The 27,944-nt window shown below is 39.9% G+C and overlaps 1 protein-coding gene across 1 annotated transcript; it reads left to right on the top strand.

The window, feature by feature from the left end:
* Positions 1-10: 10 nt before the first annotated feature.
* Positions 11-27,940, top strand: LOC137137956 (kinesin-like protein KIF1C). Its single transcript, XM_067524800.1, has 29 exons — positions 11-572; positions 678-844; positions 10,171-10,294; positions 10,870-10,946; positions 11,034-11,112; positions 11,789-11,889; positions 12,487-12,552; positions 12,637-12,815; positions 13,141-13,252; positions 13,356-13,433; positions 13,557-13,622; positions 13,711-13,789; positions 14,393-14,471; positions 14,600-14,748; positions 16,138-16,245; positions 16,542-16,660; positions 17,119-17,198; positions 18,121-18,196; positions 18,578-18,657; positions 19,208-19,302; positions 20,068-20,151; positions 20,957-21,137; positions 21,552-21,624; positions 21,711-21,809; positions 22,574-22,735; positions 22,924-23,211; positions 23,344-23,433; positions 23,520-23,742; positions 23,906-27,940. The coding sequence occupies exons 3-29, from the start codon at positions 10,189-10,191 to the stop codon at positions 24,763-24,765; spliced, it is 3,789 nt and encodes a 1,262-aa protein (XP_067380901.1). The 5' UTR covers positions 11-572; positions 678-844; positions 10,171-10,188; the 3' UTR covers positions 24,766-27,940.
* The last annotated feature ends 4 nt before the right edge of the window (positions 27,941-27,944 follow it).

Here is a 27,944-nt window from a genome sequence, read left to right as displayed (position 1 = left end):
AAGTGTTTACCTCGTGGTTGCTGGTGTTGTAAAAACGAGTCGGAGTGAGTCCTCTGTCTGTCCCAGCTCTGCGGCGGTGACCCCCTCCGGAGGAGGGACCGGAGTTGGGAGCCGGGCAGGGAGGGGCGGAGTGGCCCGAGCCCCGCGGCTGACGTCTGACTGGCTGGCTCTCATCCCGGATCCAGAGCTACTCCGTCGCGGGGACGCGCCCGCACTCACACGCACACACCCGCCGCGCGGCCAGGCCACCGGCCAGCCTCTCTCTCTCCCCCCCCTTCTCTTTCCTTTTCCTTCATTTTAAAACTCCACTTTTCATCAAAACTTCTCGGTTTACCGGTAAACCGCCCCCCCCACGAACAGCCGCGGAACACGCGGACTAAACCGGATTGTTAACGAGTTTCAGCGACAAGCTAGCGGCCGGACCTGCCGTGATTCACCGCCCAGCGAGCCAGGCAGCAGCGGGCCTTGACTTTCCTCCACTTAGTTTCACTTTTTTCCGTTTCCCCGGTGACTCGGTTTACTGGACGGTGACGTCGGTCCCCAGAAAAGTCGGTTCAGCGGAGAAGTCAAACGTTAGTGACTGTTTCAACTTTTCTTTACGGTCAAAGTGTGTGTGTCACAGCAGCGCCCCCCACCTAACTGTGTGTATGTGTGTGTGTGTTTCCCGGTACCGACAGGCCCGGACCAGGACCAGGACCACGGCGGTGTCACCGGCTGAAGTCTCCGCCCGGCTCCCCGTCGTTTGTTTGCTTGTTGTTCCGCTTAATGACCGGACAAATGGGGACGGAGTAAACGGAGCAGCGCGTGGCTTCCACGAGACTAAGTTTCCTCCGGTCCGGTAGAGGTGAGCCCCCCTCCCCCCGGTAAACTCATGTATCAGAATACTTTTGTTTTGGTACTTGATGTACAATTCAGAGCAGTTACTTAGTACATCAGCTCAGTAAATGACTCAGAATGATACTCCTACTTGTTGTAGAGTACTTTTTTTGGCAAGTACCTGAATCTTTCCTTTCCGCTACTTCAGCCAACTCTGCCTCCAGTTCTTGACAAAAAGTAAAGTTATGATACATTGTTATAAACAGTTGAGATTTGTGTTTTGATATGTTCCATATCAATGATATGATATATACTTTTTGTTTAACATTCAGTATTAGCATGCTCTGCTTCCTGTAGTGGCAATACAGGTCATTTGTTGGCTCATGATTAAATCATGGGCGGAAGAAAGTACTAAGTAAAAGTACTAAAACACAACAATGACCTCACAGCAATGAACTGTTTTCATACAAAATGTATGTAAAATGTACAAAGTACCTAAGTACAAGTACCAACACAATTACCAATTTTCAGACTAATGTAATAGTAATCTGAAAGTGTGACAGCTGTCAGGTAAATGTAGTTCAGTAAAAACTATCCAGGTACAGGTGTCAGACTAAAAAAGTACTATACTAAGTAAAGTACTACTAAGTATAAGTACTATAAAAGTAGAAAATGCCTCAAACGTTTACATAAAAACAATACTTGAGTGAATGTAACTAATTGTATCACATTGAGTTCTAAAACTGATACTTTATCTAGAAGGAATTACATTTTATCAGCATCTTTTATTTTATTTGCAAAATGCAAAATAATATATAATGTATACTGTATAATATATCATTCCATAGTACAATATGATATAGACTTTATATGTAACTATGTAATACACTCACGTCATTGGTGTTTAATTACATTTAATTGGATTTAATTCCCTCAGTGTACTAATCATCTAAATTTTTATATGTTTTGTTACTCAATCAATGAGAGCTGCAGCAATTAATTTTATTGTGTATAATCAATCAATGACTTTAATGGACCCTTAACAAATTCCCAGAGCCCAGAATGACGATTAAAAAGTTCTGTTATTGTCAAACCTACAGATCAAATCCCCAAAATATTTAGTGTTCAGTGAAATAAAACATAACAACAAAAAAACAAAACTTTAGACAAGAGGAAGCAGAGAAAATCTAATATTTAGAATCAACATTTTCCTTCACCCAATAGTTTTATTACAGTATAGCTATTATACTGTAGAACTGAATACGGATGGTAAATCGTTTGCATTACGTGAAACATTTACAGGAACTTTTGCAGCACTGACTATATAATATTCCACCCAGCATACTAATACAAGTTGAATTTACTTATTATCATGTAGTTTTGTGTGCTCTGTAATGTTTAGTGACTATATAGTGTTTGGCAGATTGAGTCAGAGCAACATCAAGAGGCAACATTTCCATCAGCAGCGATGAAGAAACTCATTTCTTTGCACTCTTCATGTCTCTGACGTTAGCTCGAGTGGCTAAAGCAGCTCTTAGCAGCCATCTCAGTTATCTGAGTGTGTGAGTCTTGTGTATTTTTAGCTGCATGTTGTTTGGATTCTGTTCTGATGTTATTAAGCAACAGCACAAAGTCGAGACACAAGACAGAATCTTGTCCTTCATAATGACAGGCTTCAGTGTTTTTCTCTAGGTGAAGAATGTGAAATGTCCTGTACGGAACAAAGTCTGGGCAGCAGTTCCACACGGGAGCACTCTGGTTCTTAACTGGGAGCCTGAGTTAGCATCCAGCTGTAGCATTTAGCGCAGACTATGTGTGCATTTTATAAAACTATTTATGTGACAGTGAACATTCTCTTGTTCTGCCTCCTCTTTAAAACAAAAAACAAACATGAAGAAGGACAGATTGCAGGGCTGTAGAGGAGGCTGTTTCATTTTAGCTATTTGTACCTAATAGACTGGTAACTTAGTGTAATAAGCTCAAATCAGACAGTGTTTCCACAGCAGTTTGGTGTGTTTGTTCAAGAGTTGTTTTTTTTTCACTCCTGCTTGAGTTTGACTTTAGGGCTGGATATTGGCACTGATCTCCGAGTTTTGATTCACACAGTCCAGAATTGATTAATTTAGATTCCATTTGATTTAATTCATGATTTACTTACACGATTTTTTATTTTATTTATTTTTGTCCTATCGGCTTATCCTGTTTATCCATTTATCCGCATATTGATTTGGCACAGTTTTTACTCCAGATGCCCTTCCTGACACAACTCCCCCAATTGCTATCTGGGCTTTGGACCGGTGCTGCATTTCTGGGGATGGGGATGGGCCATTGGGGATTTAGTGTCTGGCCCAGGGACACTTCCACATAAATACCAATATTGCAAGTTAAGTTAGCATCAAGTTTGTTCAATATAAAATTGTGTATAATTCACACAACTGACTAAACAGTTTTTTTATTTGTTTATCATTTTCTGGGATTTATTTTCATTAGCAAGTGCAAATGACATTACAATACTACATTTTTGGGTCTACCCATCGAAAACAGTGGAGCGAGAATAATGTAAACATGTATGTAAATAACTGCTACTCCACACATGGACTTTCAGCAGCAGGTGCTCCAACGAACTACCTATTGAACACTTTGAGTACAGGCCGGACAGAAACGTCTGTCACTAACGTTAGTTCCTCTACAGTGTTTGTGTTGAAGAGGCACTGATGTATGCAGACAGCTGTTAGCTCATTAGCTATCGTTAGCTCCCCAACAGGGGCAGACTAAATAAAGTTTAATCCACACATACTTGAATTTTATTGCAAACATCTGACAGTTTACAATACTGTCGTGACTTAAGACGACTAATACATACCTTTTAAACTCAATAAAGTTTTTGCGCACTTTGTAATAACTAGCTTCCCAGAAAAGAGACATATTACACACCATGCAGCCCAAGATGAACTGCATACTATACGTTACTGTAAGTAACTGCGTACACATAAGATTCAGATGTAACACATTTAATGTTACTGAAAACAGACACAGAGAAGATCCATCTCTAGAGTTTATGAATCAGTATCGGCTTTTTCCAAAGAGAATTGCAATTAATCGGAATATGGATATTTTCTTTCATGTAATAATGGGTGTATTGTGCAGCAAAACATTAGAAATTTTAATCTGGTAGTTGATTCGTTTAGTTTAGTTTAATTTTAGTTGATTTTAGAGGAATCTTTACTTCGATATTTATGAGTTGATAAAGGAGAATCACTGTGTTTTTACTTTATTTTCTATAGCTTTTGCAGCTGAAGTGCAGCAGTGTGAGGAACAAATGCAACAAAAACCAGTCAAAACAGCAGCAGTGAGAAAAGCCTTCAGCTTAGCAAAATGTCCATACAGTCATTTAATATTGTCAGTCTCAGGCACATCTTGCATTGGGCCTTAAATCCCAAGAGTATTTGAGTGATTTTTAAACTTTTATCTTTTGTTATCTTTCCACCTCAAACTAACTACTGATATATCGGGTAAGACATGGGATTTGGAAGGATATGGATTAGATAAAGCGTTATCGAGATCCATCACTAGATATAGTGTCAGCCTTTCCCACTGCATGTGAAGGCAGCAGGTGGTCACTGTCATGTGCACAGGGCATAGAGTCATTCGTTTGTCAGCTCAAGTCAAACCCTGTTAGAGAGTCAGAGTGTAAAATGTTCTTTACAAACTGGGCGTCGGGTCGAGCTGATGGCTATCTTTAGCTGTGTGTGTGTGTGTGTGTGTGTGTGTGTGTGTGTGTGTGTGTGTGTGTGTGTGTGTGTGTGTGTGTGTGTGTGTGTGTGGTATGAAGACCATTCATTATCACATTCCTCCAGAGAGGCCTGCACATGGGAAATAAGTCTTGTCTGTGTCTCTGCTGGAGTGTATTCACATGACTGTAATCACATCAGAGAGTGATCAGATGTATTCACCCTTGATCAGTGATCTATCAATAAGAACTGATAAGCTCTAGTGGGTTCGGACGTGAGGAAGAAATACCAAAGAAAACCAGATGAGTGAGGTTTAGTTTAGTTTTAAATATCATTTATTCTTCTTTATTATTTTTTTTAAATCGTGATTTTGTTAATCAATAACAAAATATCAGAAAATAGTGACAGATGACCAGAGCAAAGGTAAAGATACTGTGGGAGGCAAGAAGGACATGCTGGTGCATGCAGGTGTTGGGAAAATATAGTCAGCGTTAGAGCTGCAGCAGTTTAGACATACTGTAAAGCTCATGGAGGAGCTCAAGATACTTTAAAACACTCAAACCTTGATTGCTGATTGAGTCGTAGCTTTGTAAAATTTGAACTCACAGACAGACACACTTCTTGGGGATAGCGTTAATTCTGATGTTCATCATGATTTGAAAGTCCAGATATCTACTTAGAAATCAGAGGAGAAAAGTTGCTCCCTGTACCTGCAGAACTTGCCTACGAGTTATTGGCTTTTTATGTTTTCTTTAGTGTAAGTGTCATCCAGTGATACATAGCTGTCTCTACAGCCAATGGTTCACTGTCTGGAGGAACTGCAATCAGCTATTTCAGCATAGCTGTAACGGTGACCCAAGAGGTGAAGACAACAGGACTCAGATTGTTTTTACTGACTCAGTTTTGCATCAAGCTCCAGTATGTGGATCAAGTAGCTTGTAAATTCTGTTTTTCAATCATCTTGTTAAGCATTGTTGCACTTTTTTAAAATCAAACAATGGGGAGGTGACAGGAAGTGAGGGGAGAGGGAGGAGGGTCCGCTGCTTGACTGAAGACAATGAGATAACATGATTCAGCATCTTAAAACCCAAACATACACAAGGCCTCATCAGCTTACATATTTTATCAGTATTTTATATCTTCTGCTTTTCAGCGCGTCTTCAGGTTGAAGTAAGTTGTAAGTTAAAAAAATACTGGGCTATTTAATTTATTTACATTGCTTTATTTCTTTTATAATTGAGGCAGTAGGAACAAGTTGGGAACACAACACTAACATTAAAGCTGAAAGAATTTCTTCATTAGGTGGTGGACAAAACTACAAACAAGAAGTATTGTTACAAATGATTCCTGCAGATCTAGTTTCTTAACAGACAGCATTTGCTGCTTCTATTTGTCTTGTGTAATAGTAAGTAATGTTAGTTTTTTGAATGTTATCAGTTTGGTGATGTATCTTTGTATTTTGCAAATATTTATACCACTTTCTGATCATTTACAGAATTAAAGAGCATTAATTGAAAACCAAACTGACACATCATCACCTGTGAAATTGAAATGTAGTACTTAATCTCTGAAAACAGCTGCTTCCTGCTGTGGCTGAAAAATAAGCTCTGTAAAGCTGAAAAGAGCTGTAGGCTAATCACTACCAAACACACTGTCCTGTTTGCCATTATACACATATCAATTATAGGCACTTTAGTTACTTAACACAGCTCTTGCCCACTTGAACTCACTTTGTTTGAGACGCCATGTTGTGGATTGATTTTACCAGGTAATGTTTACTTATCTATAGATATTTAAACATTACCTAGTAGTTATGGGCAAAGGTCGAATTCACATGAATTGTTTCTGAAGTTCAGAGGATTTTACCGGATGATGATGTAGGCTTCTTTTGTTGTTGTTTAAAGCTTAATGTGAATAGATGCAATAAAGGAATTTAAAGGATTCATACTTGACAAGTGGAGTCAGATGAGGTAAAATGCTTTAGATGCCAACTTATTTGGCTGTACCTGAATCTTTTCTGCTCCTGAATGTGTTGTATTTGTACATTGTTCTGTATCAGCAGACCGTTTAGTCGATCTGTGAGGATTGTTGTGTAATTTCTGTCTCTCTCCGATGTCGCTTGTTAAGCTGGGAGATAAAGGCTGAGAGCCGCAATAAAGCAGATTCCTTCCTTCTGGAGCTGCAAAAACTTTCCTCTCTTTGTTGCCTCTATGTTTGTGTGGTAATAGTGTGTTTAAACAGCTGGTTAGTTTGTCTAACAGCAGCTTTACAACAAGCCGGGCCTGCTGAACCAGAAACACTCAGAGTGTGTGTGTGTGTGTGTGTGTGTGTGTGTGTGTTTTGGGATGCCTGTGATGTGATGTCAGCATTTCTGCCCATGGTCTGTGGTATGCAGGCTGCTCGCTCACCTAGACACACACACACACACATGCGCACAAACACACACAATAAGATTAGAGTACAATCCAGTATCTGTGTCCTCCATCTTGACTGTGTGTGTTTGCTGTTATCCTGACTGGAAGCTGTGCTGACAGAGTAAACACACACTCTTTTGCTGTGTTCAGGGGTTTGTGTGTTTGTGCTGTGAAGCTAAAACATTCAAAAATATCAGTTTTCAGGTTTTTGCAGCATTTTACTGAATCAGAGTCCAGTATCAAACCAGTAAAGCTTTTATTATTTGAAGGTTGTAACTAGCTCAGAGTCAAGCATTCAGATTAATAATTGTATGTGATTACGTGTTGTTAGGCTAAAGGTTTTAATGGAAGTTATAATATTATAATTTGCACTAATGTAGCATCTGATATAATGTTTAAAACTTGTAGCACCAACCTGAGTAGCAATAGATTAATATTATTGATTGTTGATTGTTGTGACTCACTGACATAGCAGCTGAGAACTAACTTCTTTTACAAGCTGTTTGATACAAATAGCAGTGCTCGTGATTCTGTTTAAAAAAAGATTGTGACTAAAGGTTTACTGCAGCCATGACAAAGTTAAAGGAAACTACAGCCAAGCCCACTAGAAAGAAGAAGCGGCTAACATTACCTTCATGTGCTCAACATTTGCATAAAAGATTTGTTGGCATCGGAGCTTGATCTGTCAAGGTGCTTTGTAGACCAGGAACTGGATACAACGTAGAACCAGCGAAGCCCTACTGATGTATTCATTTCAGAGGAGTGAGATCCTGTGTCCTGCGGTTTTCACTCCTTAGTCGTGTGTGTGTGTGTGAGAGACACTACCTGGTGGTACTTAAATATTTTATTCCATTGCTTAAAAACATTAACTGAGGAAGATAAGTGCCTGATCTAAATGTCAACAATTGTGAGGATATTTCAGTCTGAATTAAATTGGTGGACTAAAGAACAGGGTTAAAGCATTGAAAGTGTGACTCACATTGTAAAAAAACATGACTTAAAGATATGAAATAACAGCTGAATAATGAGTCCTTTCTACTGTAAGACTGAGAAACACCTGTGTGCCACAGTCCTGCGACTGTCGTTAGTGTATGCACTACTCTACAATGTACATTTGTTTGTTTTTGCATGAGCATCCTGGGCGTGTCGAACCAAACAAATCTCAGCAAGACTGCAGAGGAAGTGTGTGTGTATGGTGCAGACTCACGTATACTGGAAATCCTGAGTAGTAAAGTAGATTTACATTATAAACAAAAATGTCTTTTTTTTTTGTAAAGGCTCTGTAATTTTCTAAAACAGCTGCTCACCGGTGTTCTTAATCAAATAAACAGGAAAAAATGATGCAGGTGTAGAAGACTATATGCACATTTGGTCTCTAGTGAGTATTTGTGGCAGTAACAGTAATATTTTTTGGATTGTGTGTAGTTCAATGTCAGAGGAATTAGATATATCAGGCTTTAGAACACACACAATAGCAGAATACATTCATTGTTGGTGTGACTCTGGTGCCTTTATCCGGGCGTTTCCACTGTGGGAACCCTCCCAGGAGACCTGGGAGCTTCCGAGAAACTACAGTTTTGACCAGAGAAACTTGGCACAGTTTATGTACAGTGATTTCAGGTGTTACAAAAATTCTCCAGAGCCAAGTTGTCCAGGAGTTTACAGGGACCACTGTTCTGTTGTCAACACGGAAAACACAGTTATTGCATTAATAATGTCGGTCATATCTGTCAACCAAGTCACGGCAAGAATGTTTCATCATCATCATGATACATCATACTTGTCCCCACATTATATTACCATCAATTCCCCACAACATCAGCAATAGAAGTCACACACAGGTTCTTTTTCTGTAGTTGTGAGGGCACTCACCAACATGCTTTCCCTAAGCCACTAACTTAAACCTAACCATCACTAAATACCTTTTTGAAGTTTTGAGTACAGAACCAAATGTTCTCACAGGGATGGACCCAAAAAAATGTGCCCACAGAGTGACACAAAGACACACACACACACAGTGTAACTCTATCTGACAAGGTGTTTTCCCACGAGAACGAGACTGCGGTCATACCAGTGTGTGTTTAAAGGCCTCAGGTGTGGGCACTCGACAAAGACTGACAGAGAAAGACACCAGATAAAGGAAAGAAAAGAGGAGGGGGAAAAGGGAGAGAATAGGCATTAACAAACAAAAAAAAAAGAAAGACAGAGACACTGGGACAAGATTGGAAGAAAGAGGTGAAAAGGAGACAGCTGTGCAGCTTCCATAGCGATGAGGAAACACATAACAGAAAATAAGAATGTAAGGGGGGGGGGGGGTGGAAACATGAAAGAAGGAGAGGAAAAGAGCGAAGGAAAGAAGATGAGGAGTGGTCAGGAACAGTAATGAATAGGGGAAAAAGTGAGAGACTCAAATGTCAAAGATGAGTTTGAGTAGAAAAAAAGGTAGGAAAAAAAGGTGGAACAAAACAAGACAAAGATTGAAACATAATTAAGTTTGGGAGAGAGGAAGGGGAATGAGAAAGGAATCCAATGAAAAGATGGAAGAAGGAAGGAAAAAGAAGGAAAGATTTAGAAAGAAATGGAAGACTGAAAATAAGAGGCAAGACAAAGAAAGGGAAAGGTTAAAAAGAAAGGACAAATGAAACACGAAGGAAGGAAGGAAGGAAAAGTTGAGGATGAGAGGAAAATGCAGTGGTGGAAAAAAGAGGAGGAGAAGAGTGAAAAAGAGCGGGAATGAGAAACTTGTAAAGCTTATAAAATGAAGGGAGGAGTACTGGAAAAAAAGGAGGAGGAGGAAATTGGTTTGAGGGATGGAAAGAGAAAAAGAAATAAAAAAGAGAAGGCAAAGTGAGCTTCAGGGTTCTGCTCTCTGTGTAATGATCCAGGTTCAGTTGCTGATGATTTGACAGAGCTGATTTAAAACAGATCTGGAGCTGTTGACATGCAAAAGTGCAGGTTATTGACAGTAAACTGGAAAACAAAATTATAATAAATACAATAAAATATAAAACTCTGAGTTGAATTTTTCCAACTATAAAAAACAAATTAACCCACAACATTTGTCCTTATTATACATTTTATGCTGCTGTTTGTAACCTCTGACATATACTTGAGATTAGATCTGACCTGTATTTAAAAATAAAAGCATATTGTTAAAAGATTGCTGACTCAAAAGTGACTTTTTTTCCCCCTGCTGTTTGCTGTTTCAGGTGGAGTGGGTGGATGTGATGGCGGGTGCATCAGTCAAAGTGGCAGTGCGGGTCCGCCCGTTCAACTCCCGAGAGCTCGGATGCAATGCCAAGTGTGTGATCCAGATGCAGGGAAACACCACCTGTAAGACAAAACACGCACAGAATCTGATCTTTGTGTCACACAGAAAGAGAATCAATAAAATGATTGATTGATTGATTGTAAGTGTGCTTTCAGACTTTTGCTCAGCCGAGTTTTACTGCATTAAAGGTTTGCATAGCTTCAGCAATCCTTGAATGCCTGTCATATGACTTCTTAACCTGCTATTTAAACACACACAGATACACACACCCACACACAAACACACACACACACACACACACACACACTTATTAATAGACGTTCCAGAGCAGGATTGTTTTAGCAGCAGTCTTAACACACACACATTTACACAGATATTTTTACATGGAACTTGTTAATGATGGACATATTTTGATACATATTTCCAGTGGGTGTTGGAGTGGTCATGCGCACATTTCACTGTTAGATTCAGACTTGCACGCTATTTATTCAAAAGTATGTGGAGACTCATGTCATCACCAAGCAATGGGCACCAATCAGCCTCCACTTCCACAGCTTCAATTCTGCCACAACACTTATTACCATGTCTGCAATGCACTGGATAATTTCTTTCATTATTTTTCTCTCGCTTCCTCCAGGTATCTCCAACCCCAAACAGCCCAAAGATGGATACAAGAACTTCACTTTTGACTACTCATACTGGTCCCACACAACGGTGATCACACACACCTATCACACAAACATGAAAGATTCATAATAACACATACACTTTAAGCTAAGCTGTATATTTGTGTTCCTGCAGGCCGATGACCCCAGCTTTGCATCTCAGAGACAGGTTTATAAGGACATTGGTGAGGAGATGCTGCTGCATGCCTTCGAAGGTAAAACAATCTGATTATTGCTGCTCCTTAGTGATCGAGTGCAACTACTTCACCTTTGAAACCTGTCACAATATCGCAACACTGTGCTAAACAGCACAATACCCTTCAAGAACAATGATAAATAGGGTGATGATGTTACTGCTTATACTGATGCCACAGATATAAAATGATGAGGCTAATAACACTGATGCTGCTGATGAGTGATTTCAGTGTGGAGCCTAACAGAGATAATGTCACTGATAATGATAATGATGCTAAGTCAATGGTTGCACAGCTCACAACAGTTATGATCATGTTTGTAATGCTAATGCTGCATGTGCTAATAATAATTATATAATAATAATAATAATAATTTGCTAATAATAAGAACAACAGTGATGATAGCGTTATTACCCAGAATCAGCCATCAGTTGGTTTTCATTTTCTGAAATTCACATTCTACAAAAAACATTTTTTGAAGGAAATTTCCTGTACGTTTTTTTCTCTCAGCACACCTGGATCTTGTTAAAATCCTTTTAGAATTTGACTCAGAAGCTTCATATCCCCTTTTGTTGTTCAAAGATTGTACATTTTGAAACTGATTTTGGTGGATAGTTAACGGTCAGTTTGTTTATTAGTTTTGTCAGTTTGAAAATTATAAACAGTAACTGAAATTATTATTGCTGTTTTTTTCTAGGATATAATGTGTGTATTTTTGCATATGGACAAACTGGTGGAGGAAAGAGTTACACCATGATGGGCAAACAGGAGCCTGGACAGGAAGGGATCATACCACAGGTGACACACTCTGCTGGCCCCTGCAATGATTAGTTGCAAAAAACCTACCATAATAACAAAGGACATTGAAAGATTTTTTGTATACAGGTTAAAAAAACTGGCAAAAATGTTTATGTTCATTGTTTAAAAAAAGGAAATGGAGTCAAATTGCAGAACTTCAAGTATAGACAGAAACAAACAAGAGACCGAATTAAACATCCATGTTGATACTACAATGTAAAACTTGTCCACTATTAAACTCATTAGTTGAGCCACTGTATCTCTTGTTGCATAGTTATGACAAGCTGATGAGACTAAAATATTAAAGTAAGCACGAGCTGCATTCTTTACTATTTAAGGTCTAACTAACCTTTGTTTCCACTTTTAAAAACTTGATATTTAAGAAAATGTAATGGGTCCAAATCAAAGTCATTTAGACCCAAAGAAGCATATTTAGCAGTCTGATGCCTATTTTTTATGAGCTGTGGAGAAGAGCTGCACTAACAGGTAGTGAAATTCAAGCTCCAGGAAGAAAAGGCCACAACAGGATCTGAAACACGTTGGTGCAGAGCTATTAACACACTCTTATGTTGATCCTCTATCTCTCTGCGTCTTCAGCTGTGTGAGGAATTGTTTCAGAGAACAGGAGAAAACAACGATCCTGACGTGACCTACTCTGTGGAGGTAAACTCACTCTCATCTTTTTGGTTAAAGCAGATTAATTCTGTAAATCTCTATTGGCTGAATGGCTGATGTCCCCACCTCCAGGTGTCATACATGGAAATATATTGTGAGCGGGTTCGAGATCTATTAAACCCAAAGTCGCAGGGGACTCTTCGCGTCCGAGAGCATCCCATCCTGGGGCCATACGTGGAGGACCTGTCCAAACTGGCTGTGACTGGATTCCCTGACATTCGAGACCTGATGGATGCTGGCAACAAAGCTCGGTCAGTCTTTCTCCATCCTCCTGTGCATGGTCGCCATTAAACTGCACCATAATATTTTCACAGCTTGAATTTTGGATGGAAATGTGTGCTTGCACTGTTGCTAAATGTTTGCACTTGATATTGTTTAACAATGTGCAAAAATGTATAGGGCTATTGATTGCTTTCATTATCAGTCCCCTCTTCAAATGCCTTGTTTTGTCAAATCAACAGGAAGAAACTCAAAGATAGTCCATTTAGAATCTTTAAAGAAATATGCACACTCTACATAAATGAGACATTCTGCATTATCAGTGATCAATTATTTCTTGTTGGTTATTGATCACAGGACGGTTGCAGCCACAAACATGAATGAGACGTCGTCTAGGTCACATGCTGTCTTCACCATCGTCTTCACCCAAAAACGACGAGACCAGATGACCAGCCTGGACACTGAGAAGGTGTGTGTTTGTTTTTGCTCCTGTGAGGACACACATGGGTTCATCATTGTGACAGTGAGGAGGCATTTATCTGACTGTTGAACGATTTTAATTTTCTCTTCAGGTCAGTAAGATCAGCCTGGTCGACCTGGCTGGGAGCGAGCGAGCAGACTCATCGGGGGCAAAGGGCACCAGGCTCAAGGTCAGAGTTTCCCCGGTTACTTATCACTCAGTGTTTATCCATATTTTTTATCATTTGTTGCACTTTTGATAAATCTAGTGTCACAGTTTGTTTACTGTTAATTTGTTGTACTTGTGTTAACAGGAAGGAGCCAACATTAACAAATCTCTGACCACATTAGGGAAAGTGATATCAGCTTTGGCAGAAATGGTAGGTTAACACACACACTGACCCTGAAATGTAGATAATTTTTTTCACATTACATTAAGTAATGGCTGTTCTTCTTCTTCACCTACAGCAGAGCAGTAAGAAGAGGAAAAGTGATTTTATTCCCTACAGAGACTCTGTTCTCACCTGGCTACTGAAGGAAAACCTGGGTGAGTACAAATACATACAGGTACTATTTGGGCCATAAACAGAACTATTTGCATTGAAATAAACTCCTGGAGGGAAACTTGCTTTGCCATCCCAACTGCTCTATTTGGCATGAAGAGAGGTTTACAATAAACAACAGTATTATGCAGTGCCATTAGTGATTGAACGGTGATGATAGAATAAATAATGACTCAGTTCAGTTCCAGTGCCCCTCCTACTTACAGTAGAGAGGTGAGTCACACAATGGTTTAAATGTAATACTAATATTAAAAATACCACAACACCAGGTCCAGTACTACAGTTGACATAACAAAGAGAAGGACTAAAGACATCAGTAAGACTGATAGTACTACGAATACACCAACTGTGCAAATGCTGTTGTCAAAACTAATACTGGGAGTAGTAGCATCACAACTAGGAGTAGATAGAATGGTACTACCTTCTATTCTAAGTATTAGTAATGGAAAAACTACAAGTACCTGTGTACTGTCAGACCTAGTAGCAGCACAAACTATACTGTAATTCTAGATCATTTATCAATAACATCAATAGTGATTAAGAAGAAAGAGAAAGTGATAACATTAAAGTTTTCATATGTGCTTCAGGAGGAAACTCTCGGACAGCCATGATTGCTGCTCTAAGTCCTGCTGACATCAACTATGAAGAAACACTGAGCACTCTGAGGTCAGCTTTTGATGTTGTGTTATCAATCAGGCTTTGCATAATTTTATTGTGTAACCAGCCAAAAGATCTGTTGCGAGGCTGAGATAAATCCTGTTAATCTAATCTAACTCTGTCTGTTATTGGTCCAGATACGCTGACCGTGCCAAACAGATTCGTTGTAATGCTGTGATCAATGAAGATCCGAACGCCAAACTGATCAGAGAGTTAAAGGCTGAAGTAGAGCGACTGAGAAACCTGCTGTTTTCCCAGGGCCTGCAGGTGCTGCTGGACAACGCTGGTATACACACATTTTGTACAGTACAGCAGTGTACACACTAAACTATATTCAACACACACACACACACTTTTTTAATTTTACTCATATACACACATCACATTGTAGCAGGTTGAGCATACTTAAAAAGCAATTGTATGGAACCACAATAAAAAAATAAATACTTCTATATGTTACTCTTTACAGTGTACTGGTGTATCCACATGTTATTATACAGATTATTTTAGTAATGTTAGTGTTTGTGTAAAAGTGGAATAAAAAGTGGCCCCAAGTTCAAAACATTAAGGCAGGAAGTGTAATTAATTGAACTGTTAACAAAACAGTAAACATGGCCAAACGGAGAATCCCTCCAGACAGGAGGACAAAACCAAGGTGCAAATAACTAAATGTGAAGTGGCTTGGGAAAAACTAAAAGTGTGCAAGATTAAGTGAACTAAGGAAACTAAACATGAGCATATACTATATATGGATACTAGAAGAGTTAGACATGAGCAGGACTAAGTGAACCAGAGAAGCTAAGTATGATCAAGGCAGGGTGAAATAGAGAACTAAATAGGAACATAACAAGGAAAACAAGGGGGTTAAAGAATACAGATAAACACGAAACCATAACCAGAAGAGGGAATAAACAAACATAGAAACTCTTAGGCCAAGACCAACTCACTAGAGCATGTAATGAGAGTAACGTTTATGGTGCAAAGGCAGGAGCTGACAAGGATCTGGCAAAGACTGGAAGGGAAGGCATTTGTGTACTGAGACTTGTAACTGAAATCAGGTGTGTGTGTATATGTAGGCAGGGAGGGAGCAATCAGCAGGGTGGGGCAGGAAAACCAAACTAATACAAGTCCAAGTCGCATGCGTAGATTACGTACACACTGTATATACAGTATAGTGTATATACCAATAGTATATACATACAGTAATAGGGCTATACAGACAATATACTGGTATATACACACATTATATTACATACACCAATGTATAAACATAATTAATATTGTACATGATACCTGAAAACACTGAAAACATTACACAATAAATATACTTTATTTGCATACTTTTACACACAACATGACTCCATGCTTAATTATTATTTAACATGTACATACATATAAATACACTGAATACAGCTCATGTAAATACTAATACCGTTATAAACTGTATTTGATGTGGGGTGTGTTTGATTTGAGCATGTTATGTATGCCTTGTCTATGTGCGGTATGTTTAGAGGTGTGTATTTACAGACAACAGCAGCTGTGTGTTCGTTCGCGCGCTCGTGTGTGTGTGTGTGTACACACGCTGTTCTTGACATAACTAGCATAACAGAGATTCCTACTTGTTAAAACATGATATCTGACTCTGTTTTACTCTCTCTCCCTGTGTCTCTTTAAGTCAACAACAACAATGGCCTCAGTGGTGTTGCAGGTGTGCCCCCCTCCCCAATGCAGCTGGCACTTGCAGCTAATGGTGTTCCGGTTAAGAATGCATCAGATCCACCAGGTGATTGTTGTTGTGTGTTTTATTGAGTACTTCATGCTTGATGCATGCTGATGCTATTTCCGAGGTAAACAAATCTGGTAGCAGTTTGCATTTTAGTTATTGGGGACACCCAGTAAATACTAATGCACTATAGCTGCATCTATTATTATTTCATTTATTCTGTTCACTGCTATCATTAATGTCCATTTACTTTCCTTTACTTTTCCTCCGGCTGAATCTTGTTTAAACCTTAAAAACAATCTGCTCGTATATTTCCCGATTATCCATACTAAATATATGTATTTATTGACCTGCAGGCGGACAGGCTGAGCCGTCTGCCAGTGACGTACCTGCAGACTCTAATAACCTGATTGAGGAGGGAGAGGAGGGGGCCACAGAGAATATCAGTAAAGAGGAAGCAGCTGAGAGACTGCTGGTAGGTTAGAGTTTGATGTTTCTGCCTGGAGACTAGCACTGGTCTGGACCTTGAAGCAGATATTTTCCTGCAATTTTCATCAAATATTGAAATCGTTCATGGAGTCGTAACTCAGTGAAATCTGAATCATAGATGGGATGCACATATAATTATATTCAGCTTTCTGTTATCATCTCCTATTACAAAATCTTGGCATAAAGTAGAAATAAAGTTACTATTTCAGACATCAAAAATTGCAACATGTAAGACAGTTTTATTTCTGAAATGCTGTTATGAAATCAGGCATTTTAGGCAACAGTAATCACAGCTGCTCATATAGACTTCAGCTGCTTCTGATGGGGACAGTTTAACAAAATATTTCTAATTCAAATCACCAGCGTGCATGTTGGAGGTGGTCTTTAAAAACAGGATTAACATGACTTTGTGTGTGTGTGTGTGTGTGTGTGTGTGTGTTGTAGGAAACTGAGAAGATTATCGCTGAACTAAATGAGACGTGGGAAGAGAAACTTAGAAAGACTGAATCTATTCGTTTAGAGAGGTAACATGATTTTTTTTTTTTCTGGAACAGATGTTTAGCTTCAGTCTGAACTGTTGTAGTTATATGGAAGTAGATTGTTTTACGTCTGCTTGCAAAACTAACATTTTTAGGACCTAGTTCTATATGTTGGTTTGTAGCTACAGTTGTTTTTGTATTGTTTAGCTTCATTTGTTGCTTTTTAGCTTTCAGTCTGGGTAAAGTGGCATAAAATCAGAAAATAAATCTCAACTCTGTTATGAGCTTGGGGACAATTTCCAGATTTATTATATTTTGTTTTTTTCTAAAACACTTGAACATTTAATACAGTGGACCAGCATCACCTTCATGCAAGGTTATTATTATGCGTCATTATTATTATTAAGTCATAAGTCAGCGAACCATCCTGTGTCACAACATTCCCAGGCTGTAACAATTACTGTCAGTTTACACAACTGTCATGACCTAAGGCAGTTACCATAGAAGCTGTTATCTGTCATCTCATTTAAGCCAAGCGGATAAAAATCATTCAGGTTAGGAGTCTCTATCATTTTAAAAAAGAACTACTATCACTGTAAATCCACCATTGCTCACAGTTATGATCTAACGCTCATACACCTATTCAGCTCATGTTATGGTATTGACAAAAATTCTATCTGGATCTATTTTCACTACGACAAAAACTGCAAACGCCTGTGTAGTTTATATGATGTTTAGTCTCACTGCTAACTTTGTAGCCTTAATGCTACAAAGTTAGCAGTGATTACAGACAGATTATTACAAAGTAATAATCCAGGTAAGGCTGACTACCGTGGAATAATTTGTGTCCATGTCGAACATGTTTTTTTTTGTTTTTTGTTTTTTTTTATTATTCTTATTTCCATTCTGAACACTAAAACCAAAAATGATACTAAACTCCATCTTTCTCTCTGCGTTTCTCGCCCAGAGAGGCCATACTGGCTGAAATGGGTGTGTCCATTAAAGAAGATGGAGGAACGCTGGGCGTCTTCTCCCCTAAAGGAGTGAGTTTCTATCTGTCTTCTATGTTACTGACACAGTTAAATGTCCTGTTGTATGTTTGCTGGTGACAGCCACATGCTATCATGACCTTATCTGGTCATTACTAGCTTAAATGGTAGCTTTGTTACAGTAAGTGTAGTAGTAAATGTGCTAACTTTCTCTCTGATAAGTTGCTATCATAATCTGAGCTCTGCTGAATTAAATGCATCAGATAAAAAAGACTGAATCTGAACTAAACAGATCTAAACACATCACTCCTTCAATCCTATGATGATGCTAATTGTCATGGATCACTGACATTAACTATGATTATGGGTTCACTCTTGTGTTATTGCAGCTGTTATTTGATGTGTGGACTCACCCTGTCTCTTGTTATGTTGCAGACACCTCACCTGGTCAACCTGAACGAAGACCCTCTGATGTCAGAGTGTCTCCTCTACTACATCAAAGAAGGATTCACCAGGTGAGGACCATTTTTTTTATGTTCGATGTAGAAGTCTTCAGATCTTTGACAAGCAACACAACACAAAGTCATTGTTACAAGCAAATGGCTTGAAATTTACTGACAGTCATGTGGTCTTTTGCATAAATAGTTTGCCAAAGAACAGGATGTGCAAACATAATTAAACATGAAGTACAAATATGTATTTAAAATACATATAGTCATTTTGCAGAACAGCTTCTTATAAAGTTAATTTATATGAAAACCAGAAAATAATAAAACAAAGCCTTTAAAATTGATTTCAAGCATTACAAAACTCTGTTAGGTTTCCATCCTGAGGTAAACTTTATTTATAGTAATATATCACATTTAATAAACTGATCATATGCAGTGAATGGAAAATAAAGAAACGTGTAACTAAAGTTGTCACATGAATGTAGTGGAGTAAAAAGTACATTATATCTTAAAGTGGAAATACTCTTTAAGTACAGTACTTAGAGTAAATGTTAAAAGTTAGTCACTTGTAATCAGAATAGAGTATTAAATGATGTGTCTCTCTCGTGTGTCCCAGGGTGGGACAGCAGGATGTGGACATTAAACTGTCTGGACACTTCATAAAAGAGATTCACTGTGTGTTTGTCAGTGAGACCAATGAGCAGGGAGAAGGTGAGACATGAACACATCTGTCTGTCTGTCTGCCTGTCTGTGTTTACACAAGAACCTTTTGTTTTGTTGTCTTCACACTTTTCTTTCAGTTTCTGAAAGAGTACAAAAGTCAAAAAAATGAACTTTATACTACATCCACTTTATATGTTATTAATCTTTGTGATAACACCTGCTGGAGGAGGAACTTTTTTAACTCACAAATTTTACAATAACACACTTGTTCTGTCAGTTCTAAAGAGACTGACACTTGATCTGCTAGTGAAGCCAGGATCATGATGGTTCTCCTCTTAAAATTTTGGGTCTATGTAATCTTTTAAATGTGTTACACTGCCCTCTTGTGGTCAAACGGACACAGCTGCAGCTACATGTATTTAATCTTTTATAACTTTTTAGAGATAAATAATTTCAGGAAATTATCAAAACATTTAATAATGCCTCAGTTCAAGACACTTTTTTATTACACAATGTTATGAGTATTGTAAAACACAGATGTTAAATCAGATGGGAGAAGAAACTGTGTGTGTGTGTGTGTGTTCAGCGAGTGACTCTTTGCTTCTCTCTCTCTGTAAAAGCTGCCAGGAAATCTGTCAGGTACCATTGAACAGTCACTGTTAGTCATTACCATAGCAACGTCACCTTCACATTCACACCCATGTTTCCTGTGCCCCCCTCCCCATCTCCCAGTACTCTGTTTTTTACTCTGAGTGTACAGATATTTAAGTTTTGTTTTAAGTTAAATAAACTTATTTTCTTATTCCTTTTCAGTCGTGGTGACCCTGGAGCCGTTGGTTGGAGCTGAGACGTACGTTAACGGGAAGCAGATCACTGAAGCTGTCATCCTCAAACAAGGTACCGGCTCCCAGAGGTGTTTAAACTAATGATATTTACACCACCAACACATGTTCAACATTATGGGAGAGAAGGTTATTGTGGGCTTGATGGTGGAGTGTTGCACAATCTGAACATTTTCCACCAGATTTTGTCACAGTATAGTCAGTATAATTACTAGAGCTTAACAGCTGCTGCCACAGTCCAACCTCCCCTGTTCCCAATTGCACTGATCTGAGAAAAGGACTGGCCATTACAATCCTGTTTTTAAAGACTTTAAGTTGGAAACATTTTCTTTTACTTTTATTTTTTAAAACAAAAAGAGGTCCTCTTGAAAGGTGTAGTTAGAATTGAATTAATCAAACTGACCCAAGTGGATATATACAACAACATAAAAAACAACATGAACAATTACACAGTAAGCTCAGTCTGCTCCAATACAGGCAATGTTGACAGCTCAGAGTCTGATCTGATAGTTGACAAATCATCTAAAGTTCCTGGCAATATAAGAGGAAGATACGTACTATACACATACAGTACTTTAATTTTGGCAACATTAATATTTTTATGCCAAGAAATTTTTCAATCTTTACTTGACCATAATAATTGGACGATCTATTATTTACTATGCCGTTTAGAAGTAACATGCAGATTTGAACGTGATTTTGTAATTTTCTCTTTTCAAAACTACAAATTCTTAGAACTGTTATCAAGATTACAAAACTAAACTACTACTGTGATTGTTTACATCAAATGTAGTTGGTGCTTGGGTGCACTGTACGATTATGTGTCTGTAGCATCAGACCCTGCCCATGTCTGTTGCTAGGTAACCGCATCGTGATGGGGAAGAACCATGTATTCCGGTTCAACCACCCAGAGCAGGCCAGGTTGGAGAGGGAGCGCAACACAACGGCCGAGCAGCAGGGGGAGCCAGAGGACTGGAACTACGCCCAGAAAGAACTGCTAGAGAAACAAGGCATCGACATCAAACTGGAGATGGAGAAGAGGTAAAAAAACAAAAAACAAAGAGCAGATGACAAAACCTTAAACTCATAATATAACATAAATATAGGGATTGTCCAAGGAATTCTCCAAATACCAATGACATTAAAAGGGCGGTGCAGAAATAAAAATTATTGCAATTCCTAAACAGTTTATCCAGTACTTGTGATGACATTCACACATATAGACCTGACTGTATATCATTTGTGATTGTTTACTGCAGTGCTAAAGAACAGAGGACACAGGCAAGTAGAAAGTTTCACAGAGAAATTCAAATAGGTTGAGTTATTTTGGTGACTGCGAAGTGAACTTTAGGTGAAGGTCCTGCTTCCTGACCAATGATGATTTTTAGACATGTGTTCATAAGCAATGGCCAACTGGGTAATGTATAGGTTAATTGGCTGTTTGGTGTGTTACAGACTGCAGGACATGGAGACTCAGTACCGCAAAGAGAAGGAGGAGGCTGATCTGCTGCTGGAGCAACACAGACTGGTAGGTTTTTCTCAAGTGTGTATCAGCTCATCTGTTAGCTAACAGTGAATCTCCAATGTTGAGTCTGTATATATGTTGGTGTTCAGTATGCAGACAGTGACAGCGGTGACGACTCAGACAAACGCTCCTGTGAGGAGAGCTGGAGGTTGATCTCTTCACTGAGAGAGAAACTACCTGCTAATAAGGTACACACACGGTTTTGTGCTCAGTGTAGATCAGAGGTTTTTCTCTCAGAAAACAGCAGATTAGGGAGGCTGGATGGGAGAGATCGATTCTTGATTGATCAGTTAAAGATTTTACTTTTAGCCTTCGTGTAATTTTCCTAATTTGCATCTTTAAAAGTCGGTATATTAGCTGCTAGCAGCTCCTGTTTGAAGTCTACTCATGTATGTACAGACAATTATAAAAATATAAAAAGTGAATTGATTTGATACTGAAAATAAACGTGATTCTCAGGCAGGCGTTGGAGCTAGAAGGAGCATCTTCTGTGTTGCAAACCCATTATTAGACATTTATTTCTGATGCACAGATCAAGTAATGACATCCATGCAAAATAAAAGTTGCATTGAGTCATTGTGTGGACTGAAATTGAATGTTGTTGTAAATTTCAGTCTGTGATTTTATTAATCTGCCTTGAATTGTATCTATTGTGGTGTTGGTGAATGGTCAAATCTGCAGTACATTGACTACGTCCCTGTACTATTAGCAACACTTGCATGAACCAGTTTCCTTTTACCTCCCACATCTCACAGTTTCTCCCTGTGGTTTAATCTAGATTTCCATTAAAAAAAGGTACAGTTCCATCCAAAAAAATTGTTTTGACTGGAAATTGCAATCACAGTATTGCTCGCCTAAACTACAGTTGGATATTTATTTGAAGTGGTTTAGTTGTCCGATACCTGCTTGTCGATGTCTCACCTGTCTGTGCCTCATGTGTCTATGTCTCCAGGTGCAGTCTATAGTGAAGCGCTGTGGTCTGCCCAGCAGTGGGAAGAGGAGAGAGCCTCTCAGAGTCTATCAGATCCCTCAAAGGAGGAGGATCAGCAAAGACCCCAAACGGGTCACCACTGAAGATCTCCGAATGCAGGCCGTCAAAGAGATCTGCTACGAGGTCGGAAACATGAATGATCAAACCACGTATAAACAGAAGAATTAAATGTTGAAATGACTATTTGTGATTTAGTTTTAATTCAGATCTGTTTTTCGGTGAAAAAATATAGAATGCTGAAATAATCGTTTGGTGCAATGGTACAGATTTAGTTTTTAAATGTGCTCCTCTGTGTGTGACATCCCCCTCAGGTGGCTCTGGGAGATTTCCGTCACTCCCGACAGGAGATTGAAGCGCTATCCATCGTAAAGATGAAGGAGCTGTGCCGCATGTACGCTAAGAAGGACTCCAATGAGAGGGAGAGCTGGAGGGCCGTGGCCCAGGACGTCTGTGACACTGTGGGCATCGGAGAGGAGAAGAGCCCGCCTGCAGAGGAGGGAGGGGGAGGAGTAGGAGGCGGAGAGATGGGAGAAGGAGGAGGGAAAGGAAAAGTGTACGACCTGAAGGCTCACATCGATAAACTGACTGATATTTTGGAGGTGAGTCATACTAGAAAAATGAAATTCTGCACAATTACACATTCAGAAGGACACACCTACATTTTTTACAGCCTCAATTACCAAAGTAAAACTGATCTAATATGAAGTTCTTAAATTGTCTGACTCCTCCAGGAGGTTAAGTTGCAGAACAACATGAAGGATGAGGAGATCAAAGCTCTGAGAGACAGAATGATCAAGATGGAGAGCATCATACCTGTCCAGGTACGCTGACATGTCCTGCTCCATCACTTGATTCTCACTCCATCAGCAGCAGCAGTTTGACTCGTCTCTGTTTTCCCCGTTTCTAGGACGAGGATGTGAATGGCGAAGGAGGCGGTTCTCCTCAGAGAGACGAAAGTTGGGTCGGTGACGGCCCTGATGTGCCAGAGGTCAGAGTTCAGCGACTAATGGAGGAGGACCCAGTGTTCAGGAGAGGGCGCCTCCGCTGGCTGAAACAGGAACAGCAGCGAATCCTAAACCTGCAGCAGCAGAACATCACCAAGAAACTTCGAGGTCAGAACCAAAACCAAGGTCAGTGGGAGGACAAAACCTTGAAACTTGAATAATCTGGAACTATCTGAAACTAAAGCTGGATGTGGTGTCGGGTCTGATTATGGGACCTTAAATTGATACTGTATGTATCAGGCTTGGAACACTGATATACTAATGGGCAGAATCTCTGTATCTCCTGCAGGTCAGAACACACCCATTGTCCCCGTTCATCTCCCAGGGACCGGCCGCTTTATCCCTCCCCAGGAGTGCAAGCTCAAGTTCCCCTTCAAGAGTAATCCTGCTCACCGTTTGTCATGGGGACCAGCTAGCGCTGCCCTGCAAGCTCTTGGTCTGGGGGAAGGAGAAGGGGGAGATGGGGGAGAGCCAATGGAGGAAGGGGAAGGAGGAAGAGGACTGGAGAGTAAAAGTTCTCCCTCACCTCCTCCTCCTCTGTGTCACTCTCCTGCTCTCTTGCCCCTCCCTTTCCAGCCTCCTCCCCCTCGTATGCGAACTCCTAGCCCTCAGCGTGCTTGGCAACATCGTAACCAAGGCAACCAAAGTGGCTTCAACTACCATCACCAAGGAAACAACCAAAATCACCAGCACCGCTACCGTCGTAACTCTCTGGACAGCTCCACTTATGGCAACAGTAACTATGACATCGACCCACATAATGGAGGTGGGAGTGGAGGAAGCGGTCACCAGGGTCGACCGAGACACAGGAGGGGGGTATCACCAGGGCAAGGTGGGGACAGAGGACTAGGGAGAGGTGGAGGAGGGAGGGACAGAGACAGAGATGGAGGCTTCTATTTTAATCAACACCAGCACCATCACTACAATCACCATCCCTATTACAACCCCCACAATGCACCATTCCAGCCAGGCTCTCACCCCAACTACCACAGCCTGCCGCGCTCAGGGCCACCACCTCCTCCTCCTGACATGCTGTTAGGAGCGGGGCCACTCCTGGTGGGGTGGGGCTTCACCACACCACCGAGAATGAGACGGCAGTTCAGCGCACCGGACCTCAAAAACAACAATAACAAGGAGACCCCCATCTGACCTCTGACCTGACAGCAGGAAGGTCTCTGATTGGCTGCAGGACAAAGGGCTGTCCTGATGCATTAGAGAATAGGCTGCGAGTGTGTGTCTGTGTGAGTGTGTGTATGTGTTTGTGTTTCAGCACTTTTACTATACTAAGTCAGCCTGTCAATCACTAACATCACACACATCCTTTATCCTGAATCCTGCTGTGTTTTGTGTGTGTGGCTTCCTTCTAGCCTAATGTTAGCAAGAGTTGGCTGGTGCTATAGCAACACGGTTTTAGGATCTTTTTTTTGTCATGTTAGGCTGTCAAACAGGATCACAGTTTATTATACAATGATTTAGTTTTATTGATTTTCTCTGGTCTCGATCAGCCGTTAAAGTGTTTGCTCCTGTTAGCAGTCTTCTGTTGAAGCTGTTTTTAATAAAAATATAATGTACATTGGTTTCATTCTAAGCCTGATGGGTGTTTGTACTCCAATAGGTTGTGTAGCTGATCTCTTGTAGCTGTAGGAGCCTAACAAGCCCAAGTGTCTCCTGTTTACCTTGTGATAGCAGTCAGTTAGCCTGAGCGGGGAGCAATGGATGACTATTTAGCATTTCAGGCTAAGTTTGTGTGTTGAAGTTTGGTGCAAGTGAAAGTATTAGCTTAGCTTAACGTAGCCAAGGCAGCATGGGAATTACAGTTTGCACAGTTTCAATGAAGTAACACTAAAGTCTGGTTAACCAATTTAATTTCGATGCCGCTTATTCATACTTCCAGTTTCCTGTGTTATGCCACAATTGGGAGCTAGCAACAGACAATACAGTACAACTTGGTCTTGAGGACAGAAGTTCGTACTGTGTGTGGAAAAAGGCAAATAAATACTGCTGTGTAGAATTATAGCTCAAACTGATGCTATAATGTTGTGTTACAATCACCACAGACAGCAGTATCAGCCGATAACCTAGAACGTAATTTGGGTTCTATTTTTTGGATTTAATTTGTAGCATTTCTTGCATTTAATACATTAACTCTGCATGCAATTTACTAATCTATAAAGGTGGATTTAGTATCCTTTTAAAGCAAGTTTTATTACCTTTCATTAAAACAACCCACAGTAATACTTATTGAGCAAAAGTCATATTTTCCATCTGAAGGAGAACCTTTCTGCTAAAGCTTGTATTTACCACCTCTCCCATTTGATTTGTATGCTGCGTCCCCAAGTGCTGCAAACCAAAGAAAGCTTTCCTGTGCCACCTACTGCAGAGAGCTGACAGACACACTGCTGTATAAATGGATCTATGGAGGGTCAAGATGTTAGTACTGAAAGAAAGAGAAACTCCTTATCTGATTCAAGGTGATGGAAAAGGAGCTTTTGTGGTTGTTGTGTTAATGTTGAGACAGACGCGCATGTGGAATCTTTTTAAAGTGTTGTGTGTATATTTGAAGTGTATCCTGACTTGTTTTATTATTTTTTTTTAAGAAGATGAATCTATTCTAAAACAGGCTGCGACATATGAAACGTACTCATGGTGAGTTCACTGTCTCTGGCAGTTGTGGGAAATGTAGTAAGTGTTACCTAACGTGATGCCTCGTGGGAGATGTACAAACCTATTGACCTATTGGACAAAAATGGGAGATGTAGGGGACATGACGGATTAGACGAATGTAGGAATGTGGAAGTAAGGCACTGTGGGAAATGTAACGTGACTCAGTGGTGGATAAGAAGATAACAAGGAAATTATAGAGACACTTGATGAGATAAAATAGGCTTTTTTTTTGTAGCAACAGACACTACAACTTGTTCTGTGTGATATTCCTCCTGGGAGGAGCTGACACTAGTACTTTATGTCCACATCAGTTGTGACAAAAAGAGAGGCATTCACAAGATGCCAGGAAGGGGGAAATTGGGACTTGTTTCCTTTTGTATCAGTAAAGGTTGCATTTAATGTTACGTTAAAGGCTATTTTCAACACCTCTGATATATAGAGTTGTATTAACAACTGATCTGCTCCAAATTCCCTATTTTCTGCGTCCACCTGAACGCAACCTCGATGTGTTTACCCTGCCTCTGAATGGTGACATGTTTACGGTTAGTAGGAGCTGAGTATTAGCAGTACTGCCTAAACTGGGCCCACATAGAGCAAGGCATGATGGGAGAAGACGAGTGACCTTTAAAAAAAACAAAAAAAGAAGAAGGTCCAAACCAACAAGTGGAAGTGCTCCGTCTGGCCGCACAGCCAGTCAGGGAGGGAGTTGCCTCCGTGATGATGACAAAACATAGGAAGTGATTGTGATTGGCCTGAGGAGCATGGCATCGGCAGAATGATTGGATCTGCCTTGTTTTGCTCTGCTGTCTTAGGAACCAACCAATCACGAGACAATCCCGATTACCTGCTGCCACCACCAGGCTTGATGGTAAACGATGTTTCCTTTTTGATCTTGGGTTTTAAGATTTTTTTTTTATTTTTGTTTTTCCAGCTTCAGCCTCTGATTGGCTATTTTCTTTTTATTTTGTGTATTCATTTTCTAGTTCTTTTCCTGAGTATTGTAACCCTGCCTACATGTTCAACCTTTGCTTTTTGATGTCATCACATCATCATCACAATTTTTATTAGTGATTATTATAAAGGTATTTGTCATTAATAATGGGATCTTTTGGATACTGCTAAAGGGAGATTCTTTACCCTAATGCAACCACCTGAGTGTATATGTATGTGCTGTTTGTCTGTGTGAGTGTGTGTGTGTCTGGGTTTTTCTGGGTTCACTTAGAATCATAATCTAAAGTTTGTTTTACTTCATTAAGCTGATTTGATTGTTTTTCTTGTAATCGTCTGTTTAGTTTTTGTTATTTTGGTGAATTAAAGAGGAGGAGGGGCCTGGGAGGGGCAACTCAACAGAATTCCAGAACTTTCTAGAACTCCCCTCACTCAAATAGCCCCACCCATTCCGCTGCACTTCTGCACCAATCACAGCCTCAGAATCTGTGACATCACATAATAGTGTCACTTCAGGACTCCAGAACACAGACATGGACCTGGTGACATCATGGTCTAACCCTCCTCCTATTGGCTCAGAGCCCCTCACATGTTTTTACTGTCTGTGTTGAGTTGTTGTGTCTGTTGTTTTTGTTGTATCAGGAACCAATCTCAGGCTCTACCTGCAGACAACATGATGGCAATAAACTGTCAATAAGAATGAAAAATTGAACTTG

Source organism: Channa argus, chromosome 12, assembly GCF_033026475.1.
Source record: "Channa argus isolate prfri chromosome 12, Channa argus male v1.0, whole genome shotgun sequence".
NCBI lineage: Eukaryota > Metazoa > Chordata > Actinopteri > Anabantiformes > Channidae > Channa > Channa argus.
This window is presented reverse-complemented; position numbering and strand designations above follow the sequence as displayed.